The sequence below is a fragment of the Anguilla anguilla genome, chromosome 4 (genome assembly GCF_013347855.1).
Source record: "Anguilla anguilla isolate fAngAng1 chromosome 4, fAngAng1.pri, whole genome shotgun sequence".
Taxonomy (NCBI): Eukaryota; Metazoa; Chordata; class Actinopteri; order Anguilliformes; family Anguillidae; genus Anguilla; species Anguilla anguilla.
In genome coordinates, this window is record NC_049204.1 from 42,123 (window position 1) to 58,628 (window position 16,506).

The 16,506-nt window shown below is 41.6% G+C and overlaps 2 protein-coding genes across 3 annotated transcripts; both read right to left on the minus strand.

Annotated features, from left to right (window-relative positions):
• Positions 1 to 549: 549 nt before the first annotated feature.
• On the minus strand, positions 550 to 8,121 carry LOC118224514 (5-hydroxytryptamine receptor 3A-like). Of its 2 annotated transcripts, none has more exons than XM_035411993.1 (9): positions 8,024 to 8,121; positions 6,039 to 6,202; positions 4,885 to 4,929; positions 4,455 to 4,564; positions 4,163 to 4,332; positions 3,403 to 3,563; positions 2,952 to 3,162; positions 2,182 to 2,445; positions 550 to 1,055 (listed from the first exon to the last, which is right to left on the minus strand). In XM_035411993.1, exons 1-9 carry the CDS (start codon positions 8,073 to 8,075, stop codon positions 826 to 828), a joined length of 1,407 nt encoding a protein of 468 aa, XP_035267884.1. In that variant the 5' UTR covers positions 8,076 to 8,121; the 3' UTR covers positions 550 to 825. The 2 variants fall into 2 exon arrangements, with proteins under 2 accessions (XP_035267884.1, XP_035267883.1); XM_035411992.1 differs by having other exon boundaries at positions 550 to 1,073.
• Positions 8,122 to 9,227: 1,106 nt separating this feature from the next.
• Positions 9,228 to 15,889, minus strand: LOC118225144 (5-hydroxytryptamine receptor 3A-like). The gene is made up of 8 exons (XM_035413201.1): positions 15,877 to 15,889; positions 14,822 to 14,964; positions 13,464 to 13,570; positions 12,940 to 13,109; positions 11,213 to 11,373; positions 10,797 to 11,007; positions 9,923 to 10,129; positions 9,228 to 9,555 (listed from the first exon to the last, which is right to left on the minus strand). The coding sequence occupies exons 1-8, from the start codon at positions 15,887 to 15,889 to the stop codon at positions 9,296 to 9,298; spliced, it is 1,272 nt and encodes a 423-aa protein (XP_035269092.1). The 3' UTR covers positions 9,228 to 9,295.
• Between the last annotated feature and the right edge of the window lie 617 nt (positions 15,890 to 16,506).

Below are 16,506 nucleotides of genomic sequence, written 5' to 3' on the forward strand. Positions count from 1 at the left end.
AGGTTTGGAAAAAGTCTGTTAAAGCCCAAGAGGCAACTTGTCCAGACAGGTGTGCTTGTGATTTAGAGCAGACAGGTATGCAGGTGAATATTTTATGTAGTGCTTGTCTCATTGCCATACCTGAGACCCAGTTCATCCCTTTTATAGATATGTTGCTGACTGCTGGCTTCACCCACCTCATCGGAAGCTGCCATTGGCTATTTTGCTGTGATGTCATTGTGTGTGTTTTTTGCTCATTCCACTCTTGGTCAAAATGTGGAAAAGCCTGTTTGTTGAGAGTGTGAAGGCAATGTTTGAGTGTGTGTGTGGTTTAAGGTGTGAAGGGTGTGTCTCTCTCTCTCTCTCTCTCTCTCTCTCTTGTGCTAGGCGTGTTTCCACAAGACCTGCTGCAGGGCATGCTGGGAGTGCCCGCTTTGCCTGCGACTGGCAAAGAGGAGGAGCACGAGTGTGTGTGGTCATAATTTAGAAGAGTATGTCACATAAGCCAAAAAATGATTGCCATCTGGATTAACATTTAAAGTCAAATTTGCTAAAATGACATCACAGTTTGTAAAAGAATGTTCGCCAGCAGCAGGTACAGGAAATTTGATGTCCACTTCTCCAGATCTGTGGGAAATATCAGTTTATTTTGATGCTGGTAAAATGTGAAAACACTCAAGCATTTTCAACCAACCATGTTACTAACCAAAATGTACAGTCACATGAATGAATAATTTTACAGAATCACTAATTGCAGGATTATTACTGGTGTCTAAAGGTATGAAGTATTTCCAATAAAGTATTTCTCTGCTATGCTGGTCTGTTGTCTCAGCTTGATGTTGGTCATCACTGGTTGAACCAGATGCACCACATGCAGATGATTACCATGGCGTACAGTGAGATTAGCAGCAGATAAATGCGGAAGAGCAGGAAGTCCATGATGTAGCCCACGTGACACCACTCGTCCTGTATCTCTGTCTCCTTCTGCAGGGACGTAAGATGGCTGCGCATCAGACTGAGGTCCTGGCAGATCTGCTTCAGCTCCGGAATGGCAGAGGGAAGAGGGGCAGCCACTCCTGCTCCCAGGGAGGACACTTCAGGAAGCATTCCAGAGAAACACCAGTACAGAACAGTCACAGGATGCAACAAACGCAGGAAGTGTTTCGAGTAGAGCTGAGAGAGCCCGCCTAAGCCTGACATCTTTATGGTCCGACCTGAACCAGCTTGACAAATTCCAGCCAGATTTTAAGCCCAAACCTGATAGAACCCAATCGCAGGAATAAAGGCACCACACAGCACGATGCAAAATAATGCCGTGTTTCCCATGGGAAAGCTGAGAGACGGTGCTTGTGATTTCCCATGGGAAAAATGAAAGTGACGGTGCTTGTGATTTCCCATGGAAAAGCTGAAAGTGACGGTGCTTGCGATCTGGAACGGGGCTGGAACACCTCCCGTGGTTGATGATTGACAGCAATGGTGCAAAGCAAAGCTTCTAGGTTTTGTAGTGTACTGTTATGCTCAAATATTTAATTAAAACAGTGCTATTTGAGTTTTCACAATTATTTTTAAACATTTTTTCTTCTGTGTCGCTTGGACCTGAGCACAGAAGCAGTGTCCTCTCTCAGTATGTGATTGCATAAAGTGTAAGTGTAATAATTTATATTTTAATGTTTGTAATGATCAGAACAGGCTAGCCAGCTAGCTTTAGTGCTGGTTTTCTTTCTGCTAAACGTGAAATTAATACATTTTTTGCTGTTGGTATTAGTCAGAACAGGCTAGCTTTAGTGCCGATTTTCCTTTTGTTGAATGTTACGTTAATGAGTTTATCATTGCTGTGCTGTCAAATACGACTACTTTAATTTGCTAGTTGATCAAAATAGTACACTACAAAAACTGGAAGCTTGGTGCTATTGTCAGTCATTGTTAATGGCTGTCAGAAGTGTTTGTAAACGTCCGGGTTAGCAGCAGGTCAGTATCCGATCATACCCAATGTCATAGCGCTAAAAATAGGCCCAGTACCCAATCACAGCATTCCTTCCGGCCCTGTCAGTTTCGGGTCAGGATACAGACTTTAGTTTTGAGAAATGGGGTGATCATTGACCTATCCTTGTGTTTTACATTGACAAATAATTATATGTTTTGCATAATATAATAGTGTGGCAGAAGAGGAGGCCCTCACGGGGGCCTTCCATAGATGCTCACCGTGGCCATTAATGGCTGGGGTCTGTGCTGGTGTGCAAGGTTGGGAGACCCAGGGCCCTGTGCTCTCAGATTTCGGGGTGGCTCGTGCTTCATCCTCAGGTTTGGTGTAGCAGATGAGACGGCCGATGTACCCCAAAACCAGCACCTGTACCCACCTTGGCACCGGGCGGTACTTCATGGAGTTGTGGTGGAGCACGTTGGTGATGATGACGGTCTCCAGTAGGCTGATCACCATGAGAGCCAGACATACTGAGAAATAGATTCCTGGGGAGCAACACATTTAGCATCATCACCTCACCAGCAAGCTGTTACTACCAGTTCAACACATCTGCTACTTACTTTTTCTCCTGTCTGTTGGCATTGATTTGTATTGATAAGTTCATTTACCTCTGTACCAGTCTTCTTTCATACATATTTATACGTACCAGTACTCTTTCAAGGCTAGAAAACACTCCAGCAGATCCCTATTCATTCTTTACAAAATTTTACAAACCAAAACATACATCGTTTAAAAAAATGTTATGTAAACATTTCTGAAAATACAGATACATCTTTAAATATTTGCAGTAATTTTTATTACATTTATTATTTTATTACAGTAGTTTTACTGGTTTTAAATAGTTAAGGTATTTCAATTACAATATTGTATATTTGTTAGGGAACTGAGCCTGTAACTCCAAGGTTGTAAAAAAGAGTCTGAAGTCATTAAAAAGATGTAAAAAGAGTGTTTGATAATGAGGAAATGTTATGTAAATGTTGTGTGGTCTGACCAATGATGGGTGTGCCATTAGCTGTGCTGGGCAGCAGGTCGTTCATGATGAGGAGGAAGACGGTGTAGCCCAGGATGAGGGTCATCTTGAAGGAGGCGCGGTCAACGCTGTGAGGAGGCAGGTAGAAGGACAGGATGTCAATGATCATCAGGAAGGAGCTTGGGATCAGCAGATTCACCACATACAGGATAGGCCGCCTCTTTATCACCACCTACAGGGGGAAAAGAGAATTGCAGCAGCAACAGGACATTTGTTACAAAGGGATCATCATTGCATCTGGCTTCTATCATCTGTATGCAGTAAGACCTGATCTGAGAGTACAATATTATTCAGTTTAACGTAATTTGAGTCATGTCTTTGTCACAGGACAGTAGACACCTGAATTACAAACAGTAGACTGCGCAAAAAAGCTTTATTAAAGTCCCTTATATAATGACATCATTCCTCTCACCCAGAAAGTGATGATGTCCCACTCATCAATCCCAAACTGCAGGATTCCCGCATTGCCTTCGATGATCACCAGCTCCCATTCCCCACTGGCCTCCAGGTAACGCTTGGAATTCCCAGAGATTTCCTCAAAGGACAGGGCCGGAGTGACACGGACGTCCTTGACTGAGAATGAGGAAGTGGGACAGAGGACTATTCATTCACCTGCTGCATGCAGGCTAATATAGGACTGCTGAATCTTGGGTCAAATGCTGACATAGGACTGCTTAATTCTGCGTCAAATACTAACATAGGACTGCTTCATCCTGGGTCAAATACTAACATAGGACTGCTTAATTCTGCGTCAAATACTAACATAGGACTGCTTCATCCTGGGTCAAATACTAACATAGGACTGCTTAATTCTGCGTCAAATACTAACATAGGACTGCTGAATCCTGGGTCAAATACTAACATAGGACTGCTTAATCCTGGGTGAAATACTAACATAGGACTGCTTCATCCTGGGTCAAATACTTTACACAAAATATTGTAGCCCTTTAGACACCAGCACAATTCCTGCAGATTTTTTGCAGTTTTAAGAAGCATCTATTTTCACCAATTTGAGAACAATTTTTATTGTTGATTTATTGAAAATTCTCAGGGATATACTGGACTATTTTCAAACTTTATCTGAAAAAATTAGAGCCAGGTGTAGTACTGGGATCTAAAGAGTATTTTGGATATATATTTGAGCCAGATGTAACTGCGATAGGAACTGTTACTGGTGTGCATGTAGGATCCGAAGGTGAGCGAACAGTTCTGGATGTCGAAGGGAAAGGTATAGATCTCCAGATTGCATGCGCTGACGATTCGTAACATCCTGTCATAGCGGATGTGGCCGGTGTGATTAACGTAGACGTACGGGCAGTTCTGAGACACGTCATCATCCACGCTGAGAGAGAAAGAGATTTATACAATGAGGCTATGGTGCCTTTAAGCATTTTTGTGTGGGAAAGAAATAATGTCTTGAGTGACAGGAATAAAATGAATGAAATTATTGTTAGAGATACTCACAACTCATAAACAATGATGTCAGGTGTCCAGAGATCTGTGACAGGAAGTGAAATCTTGCTGACTCCATCGCACTCCTCTGGGTCCCACACTAGAAACTCGTGATGCCAGTACTATAGCGGCACAAACACATTGGACTGCAGGTGAACCAACCATGTGAAGACATACCCAGAGGGGAGCTGAAGCTGTAGCATTAGCATAGTTTTATTATTAGCATGTCTGCAGCATTACTATATCTTTAATATAAGCACGTCTGTAGCATTAACATAGCTTTTAAAATTAGCATGTCTGCAGCATTAGCATAGCTTTAATATTTGCATGTCTGTAGCATTACCATAGCTTTAATATTTGCATGTCTGTAGCATTACCATGGCTTTAATATTAGTATGTCTGTAGCATTAGCAGTCTGTGCTGGATGGTGTGTACTGCTTACCAGTCTAAGCCAGAGGAAGGTGGTGAGAATCTGTTGCTTCTCATTCTGAAATGACGCAAACATGTACACATTACCATGGGATAGACACAAAGACGCACACTCACACTCTAATATACACAAACAAAAAGACAAATAAATATACCATAAACTGTATTGCTTGTATATATGGTGCAAGAAATGTATGTATTGGGTTCTTATCCATCCATCCACTATACTCGCTTATTTCTGGTCAGGGCCACAGGGGGTACTGGAGCCTATCCCAGCAAACATTGGTTGAGAGGCACAGGGCACAAACACACCCATGCCTAAGGGCAATTTAGAGTCTCCAAGTGGCCTAACCTGTATGCCTTTGGACTGTCAGAGGAAACTGGAGGGAAAGGCCCAGGCCAGGATTTGAACCCAGAAGCTTCTTGCTGTGAGGGTGAGGCGACAGTGCTACCCACTTTTTTACACTGAAACAGAGCAGGTCTGTAATCTCCACTGTTTTACTCTGAAACAGAGCAGGTCTGTAATCTCCACTTTTTTACACTGAAACAGAGCAGGTCTGTAATCTCCACTGTTTTACTCTGAAACAGAGCAGGTCTGTAATCTCCACTGTTTTACACTGAAACAGAGCAGGTCTGTAATCTCCACTGTTTTACTATGAAACAGAGCAGGTCTGTAATCTCCACTGTTTTACACTGAAACAGAGCAGGTCTGTAATCTCCACTGTTTTACTATGAAACAGAGCAGGTCTGTAATCTCCACTGTTTTACTACGAAACAGAGCAGGTATGTAATCTCCACTGTTTTACATAAAATAATCACCACCGTGCTGCTCATTAGGTACTTATGATAAAATATACAATTTGGTGCCTTTTCCTGATTCATGTAGTCTATCCTGGGATAATATTTAATTCTGACGCTTGGATCCCTGATCTATGCACTAGTATTTGCATCTGGATAATAGTGCTTACTAAATTGCAGTAGTGTAGTTAAGTACAGAAAGTGCCAATGCCAACAAAAAGTATGGACATTACATTATATTATAAAAATGTCTACATATGTTACATATACATTTAACAATATATTGTATATCCAGAAACTTGTTATGCGTAGTGAAATACAGGATAATGACAGGAAGCATGGCACCCAGTGCCCCCCTGTGGGACTCACCACGCCCAGCACAGCGTACAGAGTGAAGGATATGTTGGTGATGGTGGGGTTACTGAGGTTCACTACAGGACGGAAAGGCTTCCTGTCAAACACAGTCTGTAAGGACTCGTAGGTAGGGCCACTGTGACCCTTTCTGCAGGAGAGATGACTCGCGTTCAGAGGCGCTATAAAGAATGAAGGGAAGAACAGTGAAGTTGAATTCTTTTAAACTTTTTGTTTAGAAAGAAGTCCCATTGAGGTAAAGAATCTCATTTCCATGGGAGACCACTTAATGGGCAAATGCGTTTTCTGTGGTTTAAATGTGTTTTTTTTTAATGTCATAACTGCATACACATTGTAAATGATGTTACGCATGTAACAGTTGCATGTGCAGTGTTGAATCAACTTCATCTCATATATTTCAGATTTGATAAGTTGAACTCACATTCTACAAATGTGATTCAATTTAAAGATTTATGAAGAATTAATCCTGTTCTACTGACATGCTGTAGTGAAATATATTCAAATTATACTGATGAATTATTGATTCATATAAACACTGTATACCTACTTAATTCTCAATTAAAACTATTTATGAAAATCAGTGATTTGTGCGCATCACTTTAGACAACTTGCAAGAGGCTTTCTTTTTTCAAGAAAGTATTAGTTAAACCCCCCAAACCATTATCTGTGTAAAGTCAACAACAAAAAGTACTATGAACCTGTTCCAAATTGAAGTTTAGTTATTAATTACATAATTTCTATTTAATTTTCAGTAATTTATTAAACTATTCATTATTAAATTATTTATTTTGAGTTGTGACCCCAGACCTTGAGTGATATTAACTGTGAATTTATTTCTCTCGATCAAACTTTCTGAGAATAAGTGTCCCAACTTATTTCAGTCAACATAAAGATTTATTAATGTTAATAATTAATTAATTAATTAATTATTCAATAATAAATTAGGATTTATTATTATTAGGATTTATAATAATAATAATAATAATAATAATAATCACTTGTCTTCTTTTTTTGGTTAAACAAAAAAACAAAACAAATCAAAACACAGAAAAAATCATATAAGAAAAATAATTCTCTCAATCTCTCTCTCATTTCTTTATATTAAATATTGAAATGAGCTAAATAATGTTTCTCGTATGTAATTTGCGCAAGTAATGATGCTGCGCATCCTTTCTCCTGGCCCAGTACTGGGTCCCACTCCCACCCCACTGGGACTGAGAATTTAAGCTGAAAGGAGATGGGCAAAAGTAATCAAATCACCCAAAATCACAAAGCACTAGACTCCCCTGTGGGTATTAATATGCAAACAATAAGCTTCACCAGTTAAAATGCTCTAAAAATATGACTTTAGTTAGGGTTACAGTTATGACATTTTTACCATTCATCTTTATTGTACTGTAGTTACAAACAAACTTTTGCTAATTTTACTTCTTTGAAATGATTCTTGTGAATTTAACTGGTAAATACTAAAGAACAGGATAAATCACAAGTGAACAGAAATGAGAATACATGAAGGCATTTTATACTTCCTCAAACACTGGATCTACATTCAAACAAACTGACTGGTTGTACCCAATACTTCTCAACACATTGATTTGAGTGTTAATCCTGTAAGAATTATATAATTTTAGTGATTCACAGAGAAAGCACATATAAATATGTAAATATAATGTAATCATGTATTGACAAATATTTTAATTATTCAATAAATTATTGCAAGTCCGTTTTGACTGTGGGCACATACAGAAATATAATGTAACTGCCAATAACATTAAGTACTTGTATTGATGCTTCAGAATTCAAGTAATTTCATGTAATTAATAATTTTATTTTATAATCCAGAAAGTAAATAGTACCATGCATTTAGTGTACCATGACAGTATATAAAGTTATGTCTCCTGCTTTGCTATAACATCCAAACAATTTGACAGACAATAGATTGTGAAATAGACAAAAGTGGCAGCAATTACAGTAATCCTTACCAGATAGCAGAAAACAAGCTGCAGTTAGCAGACAGCCCCACAGGCTGCTCATGGTCACTCTCCTTGCTGTCGGTGGGTCTAACACTCTTCCCACACACCGCACTGTTGTGACCAAGAATAGGGATCTGAACTCCATCCAGGAAGTAATGACTTTAAGCAGATGTGTTTGCCCAACACCTACAGTAACCACTCAGCCATCTTGTTTTTACCTTTGACTCTGCTAAGCCCATGGGATATAGGTGTTATATTTTTACCTATTTGAACAATGCTCAACATTTTAACAAATGCACAAGTCTCATTTTCCATCTTCAGATAAACAAGTGTGAAACCCTTCTAATGGAAAATGTTGAATTAGCTACAATCACCTTGAAGACACATGCTGGTTCACTGATAGCCAATTAAAATTAGAAACAATTAAAATTGGAAAAGATACACAAATACCCAGCTCCTGCGAACAGTGATTAATAGTGCTGCAATTCTATATATAAAGCATGCAGACATGGTGAAGAGGTTTAGTTGTTGTTCAATGAAATATTAGAAGGGACAAGACACATGACCTAAGAGATGACCATGGTATGATTGTTTGTGCCAAGTGGTTCCAGCATCTGTGAAACATCTGCCCTCCTGAGATTTTCACGCACTACAGTCTCTAGAGTTCACAGAGAATGGTGCGATAGACAGAAAACACCCAACAGTTCTGTGGATGAATAAACACTGTTAATGAGAGAGGGTAAAGGAGAATGGGCATACTCGCTCAAGCAAACAGGAGGACCACAAATGCTCAAATAACAGCTGTTTACAACAGTTGTGTACAGAAGGGCATCAACGCATTGAAACTTGAAGCAGAAGGGCTACAGCAGCAGAAGACCATGCCGGGTTCCACTCCTGTCAGCTAAAGACAGGAAGGCTACAGTGGGCATATGACCACCAACCCTGGATGACTGACGATTAGAAAAACAAAGTCAAATTGTATTTATTTGTCAAGTGCACAGTATAACACAAGGTCATTCTGAGCAAAGAAATTCTTATGACATGGCAGGTAGCAACTACGTAGAAGCAAGAGCAAAAAAAACATCACCTAGTCTTGATTTCTTGATGTATAACTATGTGAATTGTGTATGAAAATGTATGACTAGAAGTCAAGTTTTAGGCATTGTCTAAATTGTCATTTTATTTTTTGTGAGGTGCTCTGGCTGTGGGGAAATGCACAGTCTGGTGTGGTGCTCTGGCTGTGTGGAAACAGCAGTCTGTTGTGCTGCTCTGGCTGTGCAGTTACTGGTTGTGCCAGTGTGCCCAGATCATGATGATGGTGATGAAGCTAACGCTGATGAAGACTAGGTAAAGGCAGAAAAGCAGGCGGTCGATGACGTTGCCGATCTGAACCCACTCCTCTGCGTTCTGACTGCCTTGCTGGCTTTTATCCATCTTGAGCCGGATGGCCAGCAGGTCTGCACTCAGCCTCCTCAGCTCCTGCAGGATCAGCTGCTCATAGCTGTGTCCGTTCCCTTTGGGCCCCTGCAGCTCATGGGGCCCTGGCAGTACAGAGGGGCCCGCTGCAGCCTCACACTTCTCTGCCGGGACTGCAGACAGAAGCCCCCCCCCTCATTAGCAGGGAAGTGATTTAGCACACATACATTCAATGAGCAAATGGACTGAACCTGTATCTAAAAATTTTATTTGAAATGCCTTAAAACCATTTAGACATCAGAAAAATTCCTGCAGATGGCTGATTATTTTAGTAGAATCTATTTTGATTCTTTGATCCTATGTTCAGAGCAAATTCATCAAACAATCATCTTTCATATGATTGCATGTTTTGGCTAGTAAAACAGCTCTGCTGTTTTCATATATACAAGTGAAATTATTTCAGATATGCATGGATCTTGTACTCAGGACTACCTTGAGCAGCAGGGTTGAGTATGACGGTGACACGGTTGCTGGGTTTTTGGTACAGACAGACGAGTCGGGCCAGGTACTGCAGGACTATCACGCGGATCCATCGAGGGACCGAAGGGTACTGACTGGAACTGTACAGGATGTTGGTGATCAGAACTGTCTCCAGGAGACTACCCACCATCAGAGCCAGACAGATAGAGAAGAACACATCTGGGGGGAGAGAAAGAGAGAGAGAGAGAGAGAGAGAGAGAGAGAGAGAGAGAGAGAGAGAAAGGGGAGAGGGGTAGAGAGCAACAGAGAGATGCTATTATTACAAGAGCTACAATGTTGAAGAATTGTTTTTATCTGATGTAAAATGTAGAAAGGTACTAACAGATATTAATTGTAATGGGTAAGTCTGTGTGAAGTCGACCTTTTATTTCATCTTGCCTATCTCAGAGGGACTTTCCTGCTGAAATAAAGGTTACATAAATTTAGTTTATCTCCACCATCATTCGATTCTACAAGGCCTGCTGCTCTTGCTGTGTTGTAAACTTTTTGACCCATTGTAATCCTGCGTAGCTGTTGGTCTCAAAACCCAGAACACTCTTCCAATATACACCCTCACACTGAACACCGTTCCAATGCACACCCTCACACTGAACACCATTCCAATGTACACCATCACACTGAACACTGCTCCAATGCACACCCTCACACTGAACACTGCTCCAATGCAGACCCCCACACTGAACACCGTTCCAATGCACACCCTCACACTGAACATCATTCCAATGCACACCCTCACACTGAACACTCCTCCAATGCATACCCTCACACTGAACACTGCTCCAATGCACATCCTCACACTGAACACAATACAAAGACTCAAACTGACTTATCAGGGGTGTCCTGTTGCCGGTGATGGGCAGCAGGTCGTTCATGATGAGCAGGAAGACGGTGTAGCCCAGGATGAGGGTCATCTTGAAGGAGGAGCGGTCCACACTCTGGGGGGGCAGGAGGAAGCTGAAGAGGTCCACTGTGATAAGGAAGCAGCTGGGCACTAGCAGGTTCACCACATACAGGGTGGCCCTGCGCCTCAGAACTACCTACAATATCAGAGGAGAGGCAGTTCATTCTCTCCACATTTCACTTTTAAAAATCGAAAATGATTTATATTGCTGTACAGGTTAAGGACCTTGTGTCAAAGACAAAACAGCAGTGTCCACCATGGAATTTAACCTGCAGCCCCTAAATTATAAACTCATATTATAACTTGGGCATCCTAAGGAAATTCACTGCTTTGTCACATACGTAGAAAACAACTTCGTGGTATTGTGAGTGGGATGTGTGGAGGGTGCTGTCCGTGGCCGTGAGGTCCAGCAGCTCCCACTCCCCCGCCGCACGGAGAACCCTGCGAGACTCCTGCAGAGCATCCGACACATTCCTGCCCAGGGCCACCTGTATGTCTGAGGCTGCAAGGCCAGAAACGACACCACAACATATGAGTTACACACACACACACACACACACACACACACACACGAAGCTAAGCAGGTGTGGGCTTGGTTAGTACTTGGATGGGAGACCACCAGGGAACACTGAGTTGCTGCTGGAAGTGGTGTTGGGTGGGCCAGCAGGGGGCAATCTTCCCTCTGGTATAAATAAACCCCAATGCCCCAGTGCAGTGACGGGGACACTGTGCTGTAGGAGATGCTGTCTTTCGGATGAGACGTTAAACCGAGGTCCTGACTCTCTGTGGTCACTAAAGATCCCATGACACTTATCGCTAAGAGTAGGGGGTTCCCCGGGGTCCTGGCCAAATCCCAGATCTGGCTCTCACAAACTTGCCACTAAAAATCATCCCCAGACTTAATTGGCTAAAATAAATGTTCTCTCCCTCTCCACCTTCGCTAATGTGTGGTGAGCGTTCTGGCGCAAATTGGCTGCCGTGCATCACCCAGGTGGGTGCTACACATTGGTGGTGGGTGAGGTGAGTTCCCCTTCACTGTAAAGCACTTTGAGTATTTGGAAAAGTGCTATATAAATGTAATTAATAATAATAATAATAACATATACACACACATATACACACATACACAGATATACACACACACACACACACACACACCTATACACACACACACACACATACATATACACACGCACACACACACACACACACCTATACACACACACACACACACGCACATATACACAGATACACACACACACACACACACACACACACACACATACATATACACACACATACACACACACACACGCACATATACACACATACACACACACACACACACATACACACACACACATACATACACACATACACACATACATACACACATATACACACATACACGCACGCACACGTAGGAACACACACACACACACATACACACAAACACACACACATGCATATACACACACGCACACACAAACAAGCTCGCACACGCGCACACACACACATATACACACACACGTACACACGCACGCACACACACGTAGGAACACACACATGCATATACACACACGCACAAACAACACACACGTACCCACATGCACACACACGTACATATACACACACGTACACACAAACACACACACGCATATACACACACAGGCTCACACACACACACACGCATGTATGCTCACACACGTAAGCACACACACAAAAACACACACACAAAAACACACGCATGCATGCATATATATATATATATATATATATATATATATTTATATGATGCATACATCAGTGATCAGAACCTAGAATAGACCTCACAATCCAAACTCTCATAGAAATCTGTCTTTACGTGAATTATCCATATCATCATAAACTTTCATCATGAACTTTAAAAGTCAGATGTTAACAGCAAATAGAAACCATTTTTAAATGCCTTTATCCATGGGGTGACATGGAAAGTAATTTAGCATGTAATAAAGGCATGCCTTGTCTTTCTACAGGTTCATGATGTGTACAGGTTTATGATGTGTGTACATTGTTGCGGTTTTCTCACCAACATGCAAGTAGGAACCGAAGGTGAGAGAGCAGTTCTGCACATCAAAGGGAAAGGCGTAGATGTCCAGTGTGCAGGAGCTGACCACCCTGACCGGCCGGTCGTCAAACACATGACCAGTGTGCTTCAGATACACATAGGGTGCGTCTGGGGATGTGTCTTCATCCATACTGCCAGAAACACACAGAAGAGTGCCGTATATCTGAGTACTTTGCATGGAGTACAACTCTCCTCTTCTGACTGCATCATTGAGATTGAGCTGATCTTAAGTTTAAATGGGACTACAGATGAAATTTAGCTGTCAGGCTAATTCTGGGGCAGAATTACTGTCCATTGTCCCTTTCAAATAAATAAATAAATAAAATAAATAATGCAAAGGCTTCTGTTAAATTGTTCCATTCTAAATGACATTTTTTGTTAGTGAAGTACTGTATCATAGTTTAATCATTTATAATAGGTTGTCCATTATTTGGCTTGATGCAGTGCCACTCTGTAACTCTCAGAGATGCACACTGACCACATACAATTCATTGATGAGAATGTCTGGGGTCCACAACATTGTTCTGGGTAATGAAATTCTGGAGGCTCCACACTGTAAGGGGTCCCACTTCACAGTCTCCATCTCCCACTCCTGCAAAAAACAGAGCTATAGAACCAACAAACTGAAGGACCTGTAGAGCCCTTCACTGCCAAACACACTTACCAGGACTAGCCAAATAAAAGTTGCCAATTGTTGTTGCTTTTCATCCTAGAAAAGAACAACATGTTAAAATGACAGTTCAAACTGCATTTTACAGTTCAAACTGCATTTGAAAATTTACATTTCAGGACAAATTTTAATACATAACATTACTTGATAAGGACACTTGAATCATGGCACTGTTAAAAGGCAGCTTTAGTGTGGACTTCATTCCATTTCAAGAAATTCAATTTATTTCCATGTCTCTTCCTTTTTCGTTTTTACTGTGCTGTTGTGACTTGATTTGTTCTTCATATCAATTATTTTACAGAAGAACCTCAGAAATATGAACCCCAGTCATGACTTGGCAACCGAATGCTGAACAGGCTTTCAGCTAAGAACCCTAACCCTAACCCTAAGAAGCAGTGTCAGCACCTACATTTACACATGGTGAAGTGTCAGCACCTACATTTACATTTCTCTTTAATGAACACACACTGGCTACATATTTACAACATTAATTTAGTTTGTAATGTTTCTGTATTTGAGAATGCAAGACAAAATGTTTGCTGCTCATATACAGACAGGATATTATTATACTGCATCTTTTGGAAGATTTTATAGCTACAACAGTGTGTTTTGTAACTGAGCCTAGATTAATGCAAGTAGCTATTAAAATAAACTATTGGAAATACAATTGTAGCATTTTGACTTAATTTCCGAAGTGATGAACACTTTAGAGTGATGAATGACTCCCATTCCTGAATAAGGTTCTCCTGTATGTATATGTATTTCCTCACAGTGAGTATGAACTTGGTATGAATGGTGCTACAATGTGAGTCAAATATATGTTTAATTTCAGTAAGCATGGCCACTGTCCTCTCACGCGGTTGGATCAGGGTGGTGGTGCAGTATGATGGGTAGGGAACTGGCTTTATAACCAAAAGGTTGCAGGTTTAATTCCCAGGTAGCACACAGCCATTGCACCCTTAAGCAAAGTACCTTGCATACATTGCTTCATTATATAATCAGCTGTTAATGGGTACTAAGCAAATTCAATGAAAAAAGCTATGTAACTCACTCTGGATAAGAGGATCAGCTAAATGCCCGTAATGTAACGCTACCGCTTGGTTATTTAAATAATTACTTGCATTGCTCTAGCCTTATTTTTTCATGCTACCGTAGGTTCGTATCTTTACTCACCACTCCCAGAATGCCGAAGATTGTGAGCTCGATGCTGACATTAGTGGGTGTTGATAGGCTGTGGACGGGTCGGAGGGCAGTCCTGCCGAGAACCTCCTCCAAGGCAACAAACAGGGACTCTGCATCCGGCCGGGAGCAGTTCACTGTCGCAGGAGACTCCAAACACTGAACTGGGGAAACACACACACACACACACACACACACGCATACATGCACGCACACACGCATACATGCATGCACGCATACATGCACACGCATACGCACGCATACACACACATGCACACACACATGCATACATGCCGGCATACATGCACGCACACACACATGCATACATGCACGCACACACACACATGCATACACACACACACACACACAAGCATGCACACACACACACACACACATGACCACACACACACATGCATACATGCAGACACATACAACAATATTCTCTACAATTGTGCTGTTCTTGACCTCTAAAAACTGGCTTGCTGACAGCCTGGAAGCAAAGTAACAGAACAGCATTAAATAGTGTAAAAAGGGGGACCACATTGATCCAGGAAACTACAGGCCTGTCAGTTTAACTTGTGCCTCATGTAAACCATTGGAATATATCATTAGGCATCAGCATAATTATTCCTTGAACAAAACAGTATCATACACGGGCAGCCAGTATTCTGTAAAGCGTCTTGCCGTCTTCGTGACAGTTCTCTGAAAAAGCGCGATACAAATAAAATTTCATTTAATTGAATTGAGCCAGCATGATTTTTGCCCGGTATTATCATTATCAACAAATCAATATCTGAATATTCTTGCAATTTAAGTCAATTTTCTTAAGGACAATTGATTATGTTGTAAATCCCTCCTCAGATATGAATATTCATCCTTTTCTGGGGATTGCAAAAGGTTTCTGCCATTTTTATCAACAAGGTATATAACCTCAAAGGTATGATTTGTCCTCCGACGCATAGTGCGGCTATAATTTATAATATATATTAGTACGGTATTACAAAAATTTGTGCTGAAATCCTCATGATCTCTTGAAGACACTGTCTCACTTATCTTCCACATGTGCCTTACATGATATTCTTACCAGGCTGCTAAAGGATCTGTGCATATATATACAGAAGTTGGTCCGCCGGAGAGGCAGATTGGTATCGGCTGCGCCTGCTGGTGGTGGAGAGAGCACACGCACCTGGGCTGCGTTAGCTAATCAGCCCAGGTGCTTAAAGGTGTGCTGCTCTCTACAGTTCGGGGCCAAGACTGGGAGCTCTGTTGTGGTTTTCATTTCAGTTTATTTTGAGCACAAAAAAAGAAAGAAATCCTCAGCTGGGATGCTGGAGGAAGTGGACCTGGCTGGGAAGGTGGGTCAGCTCAGAGCAGGGAACTGAAAAGTTGCTGCTCTGTTTTACTTTCTTTTATTTTTGTTATTTTAGCTAGTTGTTTTAGTTCATTGTTTTTGCCCGGAAGCCGTGAGGGGGAAGGGTGAAGAGGGTTGTTTATTTTATTTCATGTTTGTGTGGGTCCACTCTCTCTCTCCATGCGCCAGGCAACGGTGTTGCCAGGTACTGCAGCATCTCCCTCCCCAGGGTGTCACACTTGGCGTGTGACAGTTTGGTGCCGAAACCCGGGAGGGAGCGGTCTCCGGGTAAGCCAAATTAGGCTCTGGCTGAATTTTCGGGTGGAAG

Bases quoted from the DNA above. Each gene is read 5' to 3' on its own strand.
- LOC118225144 (XM_035413201.1), bottom strand. The intron at 13,571-14,821 runs GTGAGTAAAGAT...TGTTTTTTGCAG, and splicing joins TCTTCGGCATTCTGGGAGTG to GAGTGGGAGATGGAGACTGT. The intron at 9,556-9,922 runs GTAGTCCTGAGT...CTGTACTGCCAG, and splicing joins ACTCAACCCTGCTGCTCAAG to GGCCCCATGAGCTGCAGGGG.
- LOC118224514 (XM_035411992.1), bottom strand. From the start codon at position 8,075: ATGAGCAGCCTGTGGGGCTGTCTGCTAACTGCAGCTTGTTTTCTGCTA. The intron at 3,163-3,402 runs GTGAGAGGAATG...TTCCCCCTGTAG, and splicing joins GGGACATCATCACTTTCTGG to GTGGTGATAAAGAGGCGGCC. The intron at 1,074-2,181 runs GTGAGCATCTAT...TGCTTCCTGAAG, and splicing joins CCCAGCCATTAATGGCCACG to TGTCCTCCCTGGGAGCAGGA.